The following is a 17,378-nucleotide window of genomic DNA, read 5'->3' as shown; positions in this document are numbered from 1 at the left end:
TGTTCAGTTACTCTTTACTGTAGTTCTAGAAATACCTTTGTAAGGAAAAAGAGCTGCATCCACCTAGCTCTCTTTTGCAGGCATATCTGGGCAAAATGACTGGAAGGTTCCACGGTAACACTAGTAACCGGAAAGGCTCTGGTCACTTCATCTGCAAAACAACAGTTGTGTTGGGGAGGGACAAAAGAGCAACCCAAGGGGTGAGAGGGGAGGGCAGAGCAGGGCAGCATGCCCGCCCCCACCCCCCCCAGTCCCTTACACCAAAGCTTAACCCTAAACCACCATGGCAGCAGTGTTCCAGGTAGGCCAGGAGACGCTCAGCTTGGTGCCCTGCTCAACACCTTAGTCACTTCCAGAATGTGGCTAAATGTTGAGTTCTAGTTTAAAGGTTAAAAAACTTGACCATTTTTTGTAGCTGAAAAATTACAGTGCGTATTTTTAGTAGTAGCAACAGTAGCTAAATGCACAATATTGCTCTCTTTTTTGCTCTGAAATTGCAGCAACTAAAGGTCACCCTGGAGTATTAATTATCCTTTTTCGAGTGACACAGCATTTATACTATAAATAAGGAAAGTCACTTAGAAGTCTTTGTTTCCTCTGCATGCCTTTGGTATTTGGCTCTTGTTCCCCACCCTCTTTTCTGGAAGCTGTACCCCGGGGAGCGCGACTCCGAGGGTGGGCGACAGTGGCCGAGCTGTGTGGGCACTGTGCCTGGCTTTCCCACACATTTCAGTCAATGTGGCTGAACCTTGACCCGTCTGGACCACCGTCCGGGCAAAGTGAGGGAGTGGCAGTTCAGCGGCCGTGGCCCATTCAGTACAGCGCTCCATCCCTTTTCAGGAAGAGACCTCCAGTTGTGGTCAACCCCTCCACCACCCCCACCTCATTGTCTGAGCTGGCGGCGTGGACGATGTGCCACAGACCGTGACAAAACAGCTCAAATCCTCCATTCATGCTGGGCCTGAAGGCTGACCCACAGCATAGGTGTGTGTGCTGTCCTGGGAATTTTGACACATGCGCATGCACAACAGTAAAATTAAAAAAAAAAAAAAAACAGACCAAAAAAATTAATCGTTAATGATTTAATTGATTTTAGTGTTTTTACAGCAGCTGTGACAAAGCCAACGTGCAGTGAAGGCCGATGAAACCAAGGTTTGATGTGACATAGGACAGCTCTATGTTTTTGTCGTCATTTTCTGAGCGCAACAGTTCCAAGGTTTCCTCAGGAATCCTTCTCTGTTCCTCACTTTTTTAGTCAGCACAGGAGACTCTAATGTTTTAAAAAGGCATCAGGATTACCAAGTGGAAAATGCCTTTGTAGCAGCTAACAAGTAGAAAAACACGAGGAACCTTGGCCCTTGGAGTGATTCTTTCAAACAGAGTTCCCTGGAGCCTCGGCACAGATACCGAGCGTGCGTTAAATCTTTTTCATATGGACTCTTTGATTGCAGCAAGTGCCGCTTTGTGCTGCAGTGGACTGTGTTACTCTCCAGCAGGTCACCTGTCAGTGTCGAGGAGGGGGTGGGGTGTGTAGGGCCCTGGGCCTTGAGCTCCTCTGTGTGGGGCACACCACAGAGGGACGGGGTTTGGGGGGGTTGACCTGGGGAAGGTACTCATGTGCCGGGCCTCCTAGAGGAGCACGGGCAGTCTGCCAGCTCACCCAATCGGGTTACGAGACCAGATGTCGACTGTCAGAGAGCCTACGGACCCCTGTAAATTGAGTTACTGTAAATCTGCTGTAAAGACTTGGCGAAACACGGAGCCTTCCCTGCCTCCCCATTCTCTTTGTAAACATCCAAGGGTCACTCTCCACATCGAGGTTACGATGGATTTAGTGACCTAAGCGTTTGTTCTGGTCCAGACTAGAGGAGCTCGTCCCAATGTACCTTGTATTCGATCTTCTGGGAGATCGTCCTGCGCTCCCAAACAAAGCAATGACCTCATCACTTTTTTCATGTTTCAGAAACTCCTTGATCTCCTTCAAAGCAGTTAAATAAACAGTACTTAACATATGATCTGAAGGGACATGAACAACATGTGCTAGCTATATCTCAGACTTGTGCAAATGCATTCATTAATGAAATCTAACACATGGCCTGTGTCTCGTTCCACCTCTAAAACACTTTCCCTGTGTAGCACACTTTTAGAACACCCTTTAATAAGTTTGAATAAATTCACATTTTGTTGGCTTTCAGTATTCTGAACACATTATTTGCAGGTAATGTTCATCTCTAGAATTTATTGGCAGAATTATTTGCTTTTGGTAAAGTCTTGCCTAACTCTAGGAGAAATGAAAGTGAACCTCTTCATCCTGCAAAGGGCAATATAACTGGGCATCTTTAATATGCATTTGTGGTCCGTGAATGTATGGAAAGTGCATTATCACAGCCTGGCTTTAACGTTGTTGTTTTGAGCACTTGCATAATGTCCGTTTGAATGTCCCAGTTGCAGTGTTGGCTAGATTTATGGTGCCCTGGAGAATCACTGAAGATCTGGCAATGCTCAAGGTTTGAGGATAACATTTGAACTGAAGTACTTTGAACCTGGCTTGTTGTGCTCTGGATGGACTCCTTCCATTCTTATAACTTTGGAAACTTACACAAGTCCAGTGAAATTGAGCATTAAAATGCAGAGATTCTTTTCTTTGGTCATTGTTTTGGTCATCTACAACCATAAGGAATTTTCATCCCTACATACTTCTTCCTCAGTGTCTAGTGAAGCTATTAGGCTATGCTGAACGTATCAAAATTCATAGGCACTCGCTTAAGTTCTGCTATTTTCTCTTTTTGCCTGAAACTGCTTTTAGATATTTTGTTTAATTTTTTTCAAACTAATGAGACAGAATTGCAAAACTAAAGTTGTATATTTGTTTCATGAATGAAGACATATTGTGTTTTATCTGTAATAAGCAATTTATAAGGACAATTAGAGGGTCATAATATGTCCCACTGAGTGTTGAAGAGACAGACCTTGGAATGTGCTTGTAGCCTTTCATGAAACCGTATGCCAACGCCTCCAATCTCTTTAGGGTTAGAAATAACAAATGAAGGAGGATCAATTTCACGGTAAGTGCTTTTTGTCTTATTTAAACACTATCTTTTTCTGGTGTGTAGCAGACCATTTAACAAGTCCCCGATAGGTTGACCAGACAGCTTTTCAGACAGAGTAATTGGTTGTCTCTGATATTCAGTCTGATACACAGTACTTTCACTCTTTAGCTGCTCACGAATGACTGCTCGCCAGAATGTCTGCCTGTCTAGCAGGAACGGCTTACCAAATAGTGCACTTCAAACATATGAAATGTCACCCTTCAAAATTTAACTTGCATGTTACATAAAAATATAGCTCTCTCTGCAGCTTTTGATTGTCTTTGGTCAAACCACCTGGTTGTGGACATGCAACATAGAACAGCTTTCACCTTGAACAGACTAAACTGAGAAATGCAAGTCCAGTCTCGTCCCCCTCCCACAGCAACTTTCCCTTTTTTTAAACCCACATGAGCTCTTAAGCTCCTTTTACAGATATGTAGGGAGTCTGAAGATTTCTCATGGATTGCAGTGAGATGCTCTGTTCCAGTCAGCCCAAGGCTACATGCACCATACCATGTAATATAAGGTTTGCACAGACATAGAGCACTCTGTTGAGAAGGGCCAGAGCAGCTTGATACAGAGGTGGAGACAAATCGTGAATGTAAGAAAAAAGTATCTGAACAATTTAGAATTGGTGGGAGTATTAAATATGACATGTTGGCACTGAGGCCTACTAACATTTGAGTCTGTTTTGTTTTTCCTCTTTTTTCTATACAATTTACACCTAATGTTCTGCAGGAAAAGGCACAGCCTAGTTGGTAACTTTCCTGAGATGGCAAAGTGTCAGAGCTTTGTGCTGAAACACGGCATAGGACTGCAAAATCAGCTTCACAGCTGACATATTTGTCAGAGGGGAAAAAAACATGAGCAGTATTTAGAAGGCACTGTGCACAAATGGTATCTTAAAATAGTCCCTAAAGTTAATCACTGTAATATAGAAAGCTTTTTAGCAACTTCAGCGATGCAGTTTTTGACCTTGTAACTGTTTCACACTATCTATTTTGCCTTTTTTTTTTATTTCTGTTAACTTGAAATTGTGTTCACTTATTTAATTTGAAAGCCATACAAAAATCAGAACTGACTGGCCACCTGGTCTGTATATTGCTGGGAGAAATGTTAACTGCATTTGCTAGGGCAACTCTGGCTGTCAACTAAATAAAATTCTCAGATGCGACGTGGAGCCTTTGCACATACACAAACCAGTTTACGTTTGTCATTTTTGTAAAGACTTTGCAAAGGCGGAGGCTGTGATGAGTCCACCCTAGGCAGGTTTACCTTGTGCAGCCTGAAACGCATCCCGTAAACTTGGTCTGGCCTGTAACCCTTGTCTGTGAACTGTCAGATGTAGCAGAAGACTGGCAGGCCACATAGCAGCTGGACACACTCGGCATGCTATTCTGCTCTCCCTGCCTGCAGCAAGCCCAGTTCAGATTAGTGACATCCACGGATGTATGATGAACAAGATTTATTCCACTGTAGGTAAAGTACTGCTGAAGATACTGGGAAAACAAACAAGAAGTGAAGACAACCAGACCTGGATACAGACAAAACGGAGAGATGAACAGACATGCAAACATGGATTTTTAGACTTGTTCCATGTTTCTTTCAAGTGTACTTTGAGTAGTTTCTCCAGACAGCGATATCTTACAGAAGCATGATCATTTGCTTTATATACAGCATGCAGACTGGAGATGTTGCTTTAAATATGTATTGTTGCATTACCACTGTTTCCTGGGGAAGAGCTTATGTGGAATGTTTGGAAACGCTTTCCCTGTCCCCCTCCATCTTCCTCCCCAAACCCTGGATCTCATCGGAGCTGAGATAATGTCAGTGGCACGAGCCAAGGCTGATGTGCCTTATGGAAACACCTTGAGACATGCTAATGGATTGTTGAACTAGTGGACACGCTGAAACATAACAAACTAAAAGTAATAGTGCTACATGAGAACAATACTGTAGTGCATTTATCACTACAGTATCACTATGATTCTGTATTAGTATTAACACAAATCTGTGGAATTATTGAAAAAGTAAAACAAAGCTCTGTACAGTGTAGCATTCATGCCTGGTAATTGTTTCCATATCCTTAAGGTTTCACACAACATACATTAAGTTGAGGATAACAGTACGCTTTGAGGCCAGGTATGCCAGGTCCTTGCATCGAATAAGCCATTTTTTTACAATGCCTGCCTCTTGCCTTCAAGAAAACATTGCATGTTAACTTTGTGTTAATGACAGCAACTTGTCTCAGTTTTAAAAAAGTTAAAGCATTTTGAAACACCAGTCCAAAAAAACTGAGTAATAAAAGTAAGATTAAAGATTTAGTAGCATAATCTTACTTGTTATTCAAGTGTTTTTTGCCTGTTTTCCCCTTACTCTGCCAGAAGTGGTTCCACTTTTTGGTTTTACTTTTTCTTCTCCAAAACTGAAGAAATCCCTTTGTGTGATAATGTTTTAAATGGCTAAAGGCTTTTTTCCTTTCCTCAACTGTATTTGATGTGCTCCACTGATTCCTTGATTTATCTATCTTGCAAGGTGCAGCTTGGAGCTCTTTAACCATCATCTAATCTATCTTTACTCCCTGGGTTCTCATATAAGGTTGAAAATGCTCCAATGAGATCTGCTGACTACTTTTCAGTTGCTTTTTGGAGCAACATTTCTTCTTACAAGCACCAGTTCAGAGGTGTAATCTAGTGATCAGAAATTCGCATCTAAGGGGTGGTATTCCTGTCACTTGTAAGTTTTTCAAATCTTGGCTGCTGGATGGCAAAGATAAAAATTTGTCTATCACTAAAAACATGAAGTAAGGATATATTGCATTTAGGTATCCCAAAATCTGAACGCGAGTTCTGTTATTCTGTTACAGGTCTTACGTTAAAACTGTTGTCATGAAGATCAACAGCGGACAAACACCAAAACAACCATTCTGTCAGCACTCTGTTCACCAAAATAAAAAAATAAGACCCTGTAATGTTTGTTTGTCCATCGTTGTTGACGAGGACCATCTAGTCAGACTGGGGTTGGGGCGGGGGTGCGTTGTGTGTACGCAGATGGCTGATTAGACTGATTTGCGCATGAAATGTTCTCTGACACTGTGGATATGTGATTGTGCCCTTTTGTTAGGAACGATTGCCTTGAGATTTCCATTCCTGGCGTTTTTGCACAGTTAAAGTTGTTTTATTGGCTTCGTACAACATTGCGCCTTTGTGTATGGAGGTGTGCCAACTCGTTCTGTTCTTTGCAGATTCTTCCCATCTGTCCATGTTGATGTCAAATGCCTTCATGGACAATTTAAGTGTATCCTTGAATCACTTCTTCTGACCACCTCTAGATCAGTTGCCTTGGGATAGCTCACCATAGAAGAGTCATTTGGGAAGCCGTTGGTCTGACATGAGTACCACGTGACCTGCCCATCTAAGTTGGGAGTGCATTAGGATAGTGTGAACACTTGGTTGGCCTGCATGGGCAAGAACCTCCCTATCGGGAGCCTTTTCTTGCCATTTAATAGCAAGAATTCTACATAAGCATGTTGGAAGGAAATATGAAGGAGGAAAAAAGCAGCATTTATGATTAAATGAATCATTACACCATCCACAACAAAAGTAGTTTAAGGTTTGCATTTTTAGCTTCTGGGAAACAGAGTTACAAAGGATTTTTGATTTGTGTTGATCTTTTAACAGTAAATAAAACTGTTGCCTTTTTGCATTCTGTTTTCAGAGATGCATGATCCTCAAGGATCTCTCAGAATATTATGAATTACACTTTTTCACAACAGAAAGACATTTTTCCTAATTTTTTCAGCGCTTTAGTCTTTATCATTCAAAATCCCTCTTTCCAAGCATCTTTCTGTTTTATGTATTTGACTGCAGCTGGGAAAATGAAATTTTTGGCCAGTACGTGCTCGCTGAAAACAGTGGAATGTAAAGATTGCCTTTCATTTGTGTAAAGGCTTGAAGGTTGTTTTTTATTTTTGTCAAACAAGAATTTCTTGCAAAACATATCAAAGAAACATTTACAGAATAAAAATATGATACAAAACCATGTTTCAGTCATGGTCAAGAGTTTAGACCTGACATTTTTGCTTAGGAGAACAATAAGACTTTCTGGAGCAATGGAGAATGCAGTACTTACTGGAATTTTGCACTGCATATTCTGTCCGCTTTCATTATTCTTCCATTCTAAGGTTTGTGCTGTTCACTTTCTGGGCATGTCAGTCCCTGTTCCACTTTTCAAGCCAGGGATATATCACCAAACGTCAAGACCAAGTGGAACTGATCAAACATGTAACCAAACAAAACAACCTACTGGCACCTTAATTGTGAGGAGAATACATCACACTACTTGAGGAGAGCAGGGGGTGTGAAGTCTGAAATGATGTGGCAATGGTTCATAATTATTCTGTCTTTCTTTTTTATAGATAAAAAAGTATTTTGAGTTGGAACCACTTGCAAGAGGGAAAAGTTGGATTCTGGACGCAAGCTCAGTGGACAACATGGATGCCGTAAAGGAAAGTTTCAGTCAGCTGATCAAGCTACTGGAAGAGAAAGATGCTGAAACTGGGAGGATATGAAGCTCTCATTTTTGGTGTAGTATTAACAAAAAGAACTTTCAACCAAATGAACAACTGACAGAAAAAGAGCTGGCATATTAGTTTTTGCAGATGAGTGTATGAAAGTAAGTAATGGGAAAAATTGCCGTACACTTGCGGTCATCACCCAGCACTCAAGGGCCACATATCCTGAGGACGGAGTAAGACTACAGTAAATTCCCAGAATATATTCAAGAACACACTGAATGGCATTTATGTAAAACAGACATTACAGACTTATGTCTTGTTTGCTTTTGTGTGCCACCTTATCAAAACATGATTTATGTGAGGTTAACGCAGTTCTTTGGGATTTTAGACACATAGGTAGTTGCACATTGCAGCTGCTGATTATTTTTAAACATACATTCTTGACAATTAGGTTTACTGGAAGTGCTTTAGTTTTATCATGATATGGAATGTTTTTGTGACACAAGTTTGTAGTAAAAGGCCTTATGTAAATGCAAACCCCTCCTGCTGAAGTATTTTGAAGTGTTTCCCCAGTACAAATACTCTACTAGCTCCCTAGAATGTTACCTAGCCCCTTTTTCATAACAAGGAGACAGACAGACAGACACCCACATCAAACCGGTATTACATGTCAGTACTGCAGGTATGAATCTTAATTGTGCAAAAGTTATTTCTGCAGTGCAAGTTCCTGTGAGTGTTAAGACAGCAGTTGACAGCATCTTAAAACATGAGGCATGCACTGTAGACGTTTAAGGAATTTTTATAATTTGTATTTTTGAAAACAATATAGGGGATAATTTTCAGTCACGATAGTGTGCATTCTATAATTTGTATGTAATCCTGCTTGCAAATTTCTAATTTAAATAAGAATGGAAGCCTGTTAACGTTACTGTACATTTCTAACCCAGTCTCCCCAACCGAGGGTGCATTAGTGGATCAGAACAACTAGAGTATTCTCGTCCACAATCATATGAAAGTGGACCGTTGGAGACATACTCACCTCATGATTCCTCTTTCTAAGAATACACATCAACAGCCATGGTGGTGTTTCTGAAGTTCAAAAATAGTCACATTTAGCACAGCAGCATGTAAGGGCAGTACTTTGGTCTAGCAGCTTCTTTGTCTGCATACCATTATGTTAATTGAGAAAGGTAATAACAAAGAAAAACCATGCCTGTTTGCTCGTGGGAAGTTGACTGAATATTCTTGTATAGCATTAGGTCACATCGTAGGATGACAATCTTGTCCACATCTAGCGCTCAAATCACAACTGCTTGCTTACTGCTGAGTGTGAAGCTTATATAACATTAGTGTCATTTAGTTTCCTAATGAAACAATAACTAGTATTCAAAGTATAGGCATAATTCCATGTCTGTCAAGTGTAGAAACCAATATTAAACCTTGTTCTGCTATTATATCATGCCTCCAGTGACCATCACATACAGGTTTTGATGCTTAAAGGTCATCTGAGGCCAGCTGAGTAAGATTATTAAAATCATTTAAGAAATTGTGCCTGAGAATATGTCATGTGTGACTCCAAAAGTTCTCAAATTAACTTGACACTAGTGTATACTCACACCCTAGTTTGCGAAATTTCATTCAGTGGAGATGTGATACAGTGGGTTGAGAATTTATTCCTATTTCTTCACCAGCACCCTTCCAACCATAGTAAGGAAAAAACTGCCTATGACTTTGTAGCAAAGTGCTTCCCCTCCACACTGTTTATCTGTTATTGTGGGAAAACAAATCCTGTTCTCCATCTCCACCAGATGACAAAACATTGTACAGTCCCCCTCCCTTTGTCACGTCACTTCTTCTCTCTTTGTCTCTGCTTGTTCAGTTGCCATCCTTTTTTTATTTCATTACAGCAATCCTCAAGTTACCACAATCATAATACTGGATGTGACATAAGCAATACCGTGCGAGTATGAAGAAAGACATGTTTCCACATGAATATGACTCGTGGTAAAAAGGGTTATGTCTCCCGAAGCTGGTGTCCCAGAGCTATGTGTTTTAAGCAACATAACAGAATAAAATAAAGCAGCTCTTCTCAGCTCAGAGCCACAACCCTCTAATGCATGAATGCAGAGCAAACAGTCAGTACAGTTAATCAATTGGCGTAAATGTTACACACTTAAATGATGTCCCACGATTAAACCATATTAAAACTGATAGTTAAAACTGTATTATGCCTCAGCATTCGATGAGCCTCATGATCTGTTAGCAATACTTTGGCGCTTTAATGATATTATCACTTACGATAGGGCCTAAAACTTTTGACATACTTTTTACCTTTTTACTTCTGTCAATAATGTCCAACTATCTTCCTAGTGAAGGTACAGTGCTGTGAAAAAGAATTTGTCCCCATCCTGATTTCTTCTGTTTTTGTGTATATCTCATACTAAATAGTTTTAGATCTTCAGATGAAATACAACATAAAACAAAGGCAACCTGAGTAAGCAGAATACAGTTTTGAATTTTAACTTTTTTTTATTGAAGCACCCACCACCCATGAAAAAACTAATTTCCCCCTTAAACTTAAAATCTCATTGTTTCACCTTTACCAGCAATAACTGCAACCAAATGCTTTAACTGGAGATCGTTCTTTCACAGCACTGTGGTGGAGTTTTTGGCCCACTCTTTTTGGCAGAACTGCTTTAGTTCAGCCACATTGGAGGGTTTTTGAGCATGAACTGCCCGTTTAAGGTCCTGCCACAGCATCTCAATTGGGTTCAAGTTAAGACTTTGACTAAGCCACTCCAGAATTTTAATTTTGCCTTTTTTGAGCCATTCAGAGGTGGGCTTACTCCTCCTGATCATTGTCTTGTTGCATGATCCAGTTGCACTTGAGTTTCAACTTATGGACTGAAGACTGGACATTCTCCTTTAAGAATTTCTGGTACAGAGCAGAATTCATATTTCCCTCAATTATTGCAAGTTGTCCAGACCCTGAAGCAGCAAAGAATTCCCATACCAGCACACTGCCACCACCATGCTTGACCGTAGGTAAGATGTTCTTTTTGTGGAATTCGTTGTTTGGTTTACGCCACACGTAACGGGACCCCGTCTTCTAAACGATTCCACTTTTGATTCATTGGTATACAGAACATTCTCCCAAAAGGTTTGAAGCTCATCAAGGTGTGTTTTCGCAAAATTCAGATCAGCCTTAATGTTTTTCTGGATTAGCAGTGGTTTTCACTTCGCCACTCTTCCCCATGAATGCCATTTTTGCCCAGTGTCTTTCTGATAGTGGAGTCATGAACAGTGACCTTTACTGATGCAAGACAGCCCTGTAGTTCCTTCAGTGTTGTCCTTGGCTCTTTTGTGAATTCCTGGATGAGTTGTCGCTGTGCTCTTGGTGGAATTTTGGAAGGTCGGCCACTTCTGGGAAGGTTCACTACTGTGCCGAGTTTTTTTCCTTTGGAGATGTGGCTCTTACTGTGGTTCTTTGGAGCCCCAGAGCCTTTGGAATCGCTTTGTAACTCTTCCCAGACTGATGTATTTCAATCACCTTTTTCCTCTTCATTTCTGGAATTTCTTTCAACTTTGGCACAGTGTGTTACTGCAACCAACTTCATGCTGTTGAAAAAGTTCTTTTTAAGTGTTGATTTGATTGAACCGGGCTGGCAGTAATCAAGCCTGGTTGTGTCTAGTCCAGCTGAACCCCATTATTAATGCAGTTTTATAGATTTGGGGAAATCTACTACGGGGCAAATACATTTTCACACAGGCCCAGTTGGTATTGGATAACTTTTTTTGCTTCAATAAATTACATTATCATTTAAAAACTATTTTGTGTTTGCTCAGGTTGCCTTTGTTTTAATTTCTGAAACAATTTAGTATGAGATATACACAAAATAGAAGAAATCTGGGGCAAATTCTTTTTCACAGCACTGTACCTTATTTCATATTTTGGTGGAAAAATTTTGGCTGACACTTTGGAATATAAAAATTTCCACATAAAATTATATAAGTGGATTCTTCACTTAAAAAATTACAGCGAAATTTTAGGCACAAATAGTCTGCAGTTTTGGGTATGAACACAATATTTATTGTTCAGAATTATAAAAAGACTCCTTGCTTACAATTCTTCTTATTTCACCTGGGAAAAGGCAAAATTTGATATTGTACAGCATCACCAAACTATATTAAGTACACACATCACCCAGCAACCAGTTCAACATGAACTATATTGTCTTAAGATTGGTAACTGAAAGATGAAGCAAAAGCATGTTAAATTTTAGACTTCTATGGAAAGCACATTAGGAAGCTATGTGTAATATTTTACATATATCCTTGCCTAAAATTTTACCACAGAAGGGCATGGTGCACTTAACTAAGAAAGCCAGCGTGGTCAGTGCTCTCCAGTTATTTATTGTTGTGAAGCCTAAATACATCATCCTTCAGTTGTTAGTTATGTACATATACAAGTGTAGAAAGTCTGTTCCATTATTGAGAATGTTATATTGTAACCATTACTATCATATCATTACATTATTGCTAGCCCAACAGGTACATAAAAATAAACCTTGTGTCTCATCTTGTGTATTCGCAAAGTTATGAAAAGGATATTTTAGGATTTTTTTCCCCATTACCCATTTACTAAAATGCTATGAAAAAGAGAGTATAGCTGAAAAGTTAATTGCCAACCTGAAAAGATGCCTGTTTGTGTCTTGATATGTGGAGTTACTCACATAAGCAATTCCACTCAGAAACATGCTGCTAATTTCCTGTTCCTGAGAGTCATTTCATCTCAATTTAGATACAAAACTGATCTTTTATACACACAAGGAAAACTTTCATCACACTCAGTAGTAACAGTCCACAGTTACCGTTGTATTTATGAAAAATCAGTTGTAAGCTATAGTTCAGCATTTTTTGTTATCTTTTGTTTTTATGTTCTCCATATTGCTTTTGAATGTACATTTCTTGCAGAAACATGTTCCGTGAATACTAAACACGACTTCCTACAGCAAGAAAGTTGTATCGTACCATTCTGTTGTTTTTACCATACACAATGATCATCTCTTACCTTCCCGTTAAGGGTGCAGACCCCTTAGTGTCTATCCCATGTTGTCTGCTTATACTCCATGGACTCCTGGCTCCTTCATCCACAAAACGGTGTTGCTACAAAGGTTCTCATTTCCAAACATACTGTGCAACATTTGTTTCATAGTACTTAGTATAAAACTTTTAACAACAAAAAACATTTCCTGTGTTACTTTCTTTTTAGCATATGCTTTGTGCGTTTTGTTGTATTTATAGAACCTAATAAATTTATATACCCTGTTAGTAAATTCAGCTGCCTTCTTTTCTAATTCATTTATAATAGCAAGAACTTTGTACATTTATTACACAATAGTCTTGGTAGCTAAAAAAAAAAAAAGGCAGAAGCCTGTATTTGTACTGAAACAAATGTAGATTAAGCTTTTCACTTCAATGGATAACTATTAGCCATTTACATGTTCTACTTTATATGTGTAAATGTGTAATTTAATGATTTCCACCGTCTTAACAATGACAATAAAGGCTGAATGGAATACTCTTTTCTCGGGTGTCTTTTCAATCTAAAACACCGAAAACGTAAGGCTACTATGGTTTTCATTTGTATGTTTCTTGGAGTTAGGGTTTTACCTCATCTGTAATACACATGATATTCTGTCCTTGGAAACTTAAAAAAAACTGAGTATCAATTGCTTGAGTGGAGTAAAAAGAAATGGAAACCGTGGAATTAACAGTGCTGCTGTGTTAGACATGTTCAAAATTATATACTGTGCTTCTGACAAACGGCACCTGTGGCAATGTATAGTCCAAGAACCTCTTCGATTTAATCTGCTGGCTCCCAAAAGTTTGTCTCAGTGTTGTGGAGTCCATTATAATGGACAAGCCAGTGAACACAATCTAATTCCCAACCATCATCTCATCTACCATCACTTTACAAAACTCCTACCCTCATGGGAGGTAAACAAATGTATATCATTTCTACAGTGCACTCCAACAAACTGCTTGCTTTGGATATGAATGTCAAGTATTTTACTTGGATTTATTTTGGAGGAGTGCAGGCCTAAACTCTTAATAAGAGCAACAAAGGTACAAGGATGATTGCTGGTTCTTAGAAAACTAGAGCTTTAAATACCCATTCAGTGTAGCCCTTGGGGGTCACTGAAACACAATACAGTTTTTCTTGCAATGGGCAATAGAATTCTGGGTACTTTTCCATTTGTTTGATAAAAACCATAAGAAGGAACAGTGCCAAGCTAATGTTCCCATGTGTTTCTCCCTGGCAGTGAGCAGAGCTGTATGTTTGTGTCAACTATTAAGATAAAGACCTTTCACTGTAAGGTTGGGGCCCTACTAATGTACCATATAGAAGACAGTTGCATTTATTTCAAATTCATTTACATTGAGTATCATCTTTCTTCTGAAATGGGTGTCCACAAATAATAATTAAAATGTGTGTAGTTTCTACAAAAGTAGTGCTGTATACTTCAATTTCAGTGCTTTTCAGAAATCTCTTAAAAAATATTTGCTGACCACATGTATTTGGCAAAAAATTTTTGAGTGTTTAGGGTGTAATACTCAGCAGACATGAGGAAACTGCCAGCTTCATAGTATATCTTGCCAGACTAGATGTTTTGAAATCCCTCAAAGGCAAGAATGAGTTGAGGGACATTCTGCTAAGTAATAAGAAACATGCTTCTTATAAGACCGGTTTTTATTGATGAACCATTAGTATTTCCATCCACAAATGGCTACATGAGCAACTGATGCATGACAGAAGCATTAGATTTATCTGGTGAAGAGGGGAAAAAAGGTGTTTTAAATTATTTCTTGGAATGATTTTTTTTAGTTTTGTGATAGCATGCGGTATGTTATTGTATTCTATTTCTTTTTTTAATGTCACAAAACACATTGTTATAGCATTACAATATTTCATGAATTAAACAATCCACTTGAAAATGAGCACAAGTTCAGTTATACATCATCTTCAGTACTATAATATTTTCCTTACATACAATCATACCCCAAGATACACCCATTCAAGTTACAAGAATTTCACTTTATGAAATTTCATATAATACCCCTACTTTATTTTTACAAAAAAAAGAAAACTATGTTTATGTGCACTTAAATGGCCTCCTTTTGATTTCACATGCCTCCTTGTAGCTGCATGGTACAAGACATTTATTCGTTCAGCACAGTAGTGGGAAACCCATTGGCCAAACAGCCGCAAGTGGACATGTTGTAAAAATGTGTGGCCAGCTCCATTTGGGTGAACTAAATTGTTATAAATACTTCTGACAATGTGTGAATTTCAGAATGAGAGTATGCTATCAGATTTATTATTAACTATTAATTATTTGTTTATTTTACACACAATCTCAGCCCCGGAGCAAGTCTCAAGAATTGCTGTTACGCACACATTCACACACTACGGTATGTAGCAACTATGGAAGAGCTAAACGAGCACAGGCGGATAATGGGGTTACAGAAGGTTCCTTATGTTGTGTTATGATAATGTGTTTTAAAATTGACTTTACAAAAGGTTTTTCAGGAACAGATTACCCTTGTAAAGTAGAAAAAAAACTGGTCATCAGGAGACAATGTCAAGCAGCACATAGTGATGGGGCTGTGTGGGTGTGTGTTCGAATTCAGTTCAATGTGCATGGAATTTGCATCTTCTCCCAATGTCTGTATTAATTCCTCATACAATCTGAAGACACGAGCTTTAGGTTAACTGCTACTCTAAATTGCCTTTAGTGAGTGGATGGCTGTCCTCCAATGGACTGGCGTCCTTTCCGTGGTGCACCGTACTTTATCGTTGCACGTCTTACTTCTGAAACACGCTCCATTCCACCGCGACCCTAATTTTGACAGGCAGTTGAGTGAATGAGTGATAATGTTCATCAAAACGATGTTCATAGAATTTATTCAAACATGAATCTCTCTCTATTTCATAACACCAAGTCATTTAGACAATGTTTACAAAAGTATTGCATTTCAAGTTTTGATTACATTTTTAATATTTAGAGTTCTATTTGACAAAATACTAATAAAAATGTAATATGAACTTTGATGATAATCCATGTCTATAAAATGGTTATGTCACAATATCATTCATTTCTAACAAATTACAACTGTTGCATTACATTGTTAACTGACCATGTTTAACTTTCCAGTACTTCCATTTCTGACATTATTGATTCTCCTTGAACTGCCAGATAAATCCAATAAGCGTTTGATGAACTTCAGGTATTTATTCCTTACAAGAAAAACAAATAAGATGTCGCTATAGGAGAAATTAACAAATTGTCTGACCACAACGAAATGCAGTGTTCAAAGGAATGCTGTTGCCTTCACTACCTCTTTAAATATGTTGCAGAAGCAGAGGATCAACAGATAATCTGACAGCCAGCTGGCCTTTATGAATCTGCTAAGTTCATTTTACACTTTCACAGCAAGGGGTCAGCTTGCCATAGCTTTGGTACTGTACCGCTTTCAATGCACCCAACTGAAAACAAACAGACCGCTCCACATTCCCAGTTTATCTTCACCCCAGTGTCACGCAGGGGTGACCCGGTCACAGCCGCCAAGACCCTCCTGTTTGTGCTTTTGTTTTTGTTTTTCGAGATACCAGGAAACCCAAGTGAAAGATTACGTGTGGATTTAAGGCATTTCCTACAGGTGTCAACAGACACGTCTTGTTAAATAAACGTGGAGCGAAAGCTAGTGATGAGGGAAAGGTTGAACAAGCTGAAACCCTAAGCCAAAATCATTTTGGGCAAAATCACAGAACATTTCAGAGGCCAAAGAAGATGGCACGCTGCCTTTAGAAACTGATTTGGAGTGAATTGCAGTGACTTTTTCCAGGCCTCTTAACACAGTTAACAGCATATGTTTTTAATGCACTTGCTAAGAAGTACAAAGCATGTTGCTGAGAAGAAAGGACATACGCCAAGCACATATCTATTAATTGTACCTCAATTTCTATTTAAAATCTGTTTTTCAGTTGAAAAAGATAACTTACCGCTTACCACTTAAACAGCTGTAAAAATGTACACATAATGTTTCGTAATGTTTTATCTACAACATAATGTTCAATCTGCAAGACCTGATCATCCGCTACGCTCCAACCACACTGCTACGCTCCTCCGCCGTTGCCTGCTTGGTGGTCCCACGTACAAAGGTCCAAAAGGTAAAGCACGGAGGTTCTCGGTCCTGGCTCCGATGTGGTGGAACAACCTTCTTCTCTCACTCAGAACTGCTGAATCTCTGTCCACATTTAAAAAGGGTCTTAAAAGTCACTTCTCCGAGACTCACTTCTCCCATGATCTCTTAAGTTCATGTAATGTGTAAAAGTTCACGCTCTATAACTTTGAGAGCGTAACTTTCGAATAACAGATAAACCTTCACGCAGCTATTCATACGATGTAACGTAAATGTTTTTTAAAAAATGCAATCAGGAATTGTTGGTTAATGGTTAAAGCTTTATGCAGCTACTCGTGTGATGAACATTAGTTCATATGGTGGAAAGAAACAAACTAATTGCACTTAAGAATCACGTGTATGCATCTATGTCTCTTTTTCTCCTAATGTAATGCACAAATTGTATTTTCTATGAGATGTACGTTGCTTTGGAGAAAAGCGTCTGCTAAATGAATAAATGTAAACGTGTGAGAGATTATTCCTTTTGTGTATGTTGTAAAACACATGTAACATTTACAAGCACACAT

General features: G+C 39.1%; 1 protein-coding gene across 1 annotated transcript in view; it reads left to right on the top strand.

The window, feature by feature from the left end:
• Positions 1 to 10,069, top strand: part of LOC108925066 (ADP-ribosylation factor-like protein 15) — an 89,308-nt gene extending 79,239 nt beyond the window's left edge. The window contains exon 5 of the mRNA XM_018736787.2: positions 7,507 to 10,069. Coding sequence (XP_018592303.1) covers positions 7,507 to 7,659 — 153 coding nt within the window. The 3' untranslated portion in view covers positions 7,660 to 10,069. The remainder of the gene's footprint in view (positions 1 to 7,506) is intronic.
• Positions 10,070 to 17,378: the final 7,309 nt, after the last annotated feature.

The sequence above is a fragment of the Scleropages formosus genome, chromosome 6 (assembly GCF_900964775.1).
Source record: "Scleropages formosus chromosome 6, fSclFor1.1, whole genome shotgun sequence".
NCBI classification, from domain to species: Eukaryota; Metazoa; Chordata; class Actinopteri; order Osteoglossiformes; family Osteoglossidae; genus Scleropages; species Scleropages formosus.
Note: the sequence above shows the minus strand (reverse complement) of the source record. Positions and strands in the feature narration are given on the sequence as shown.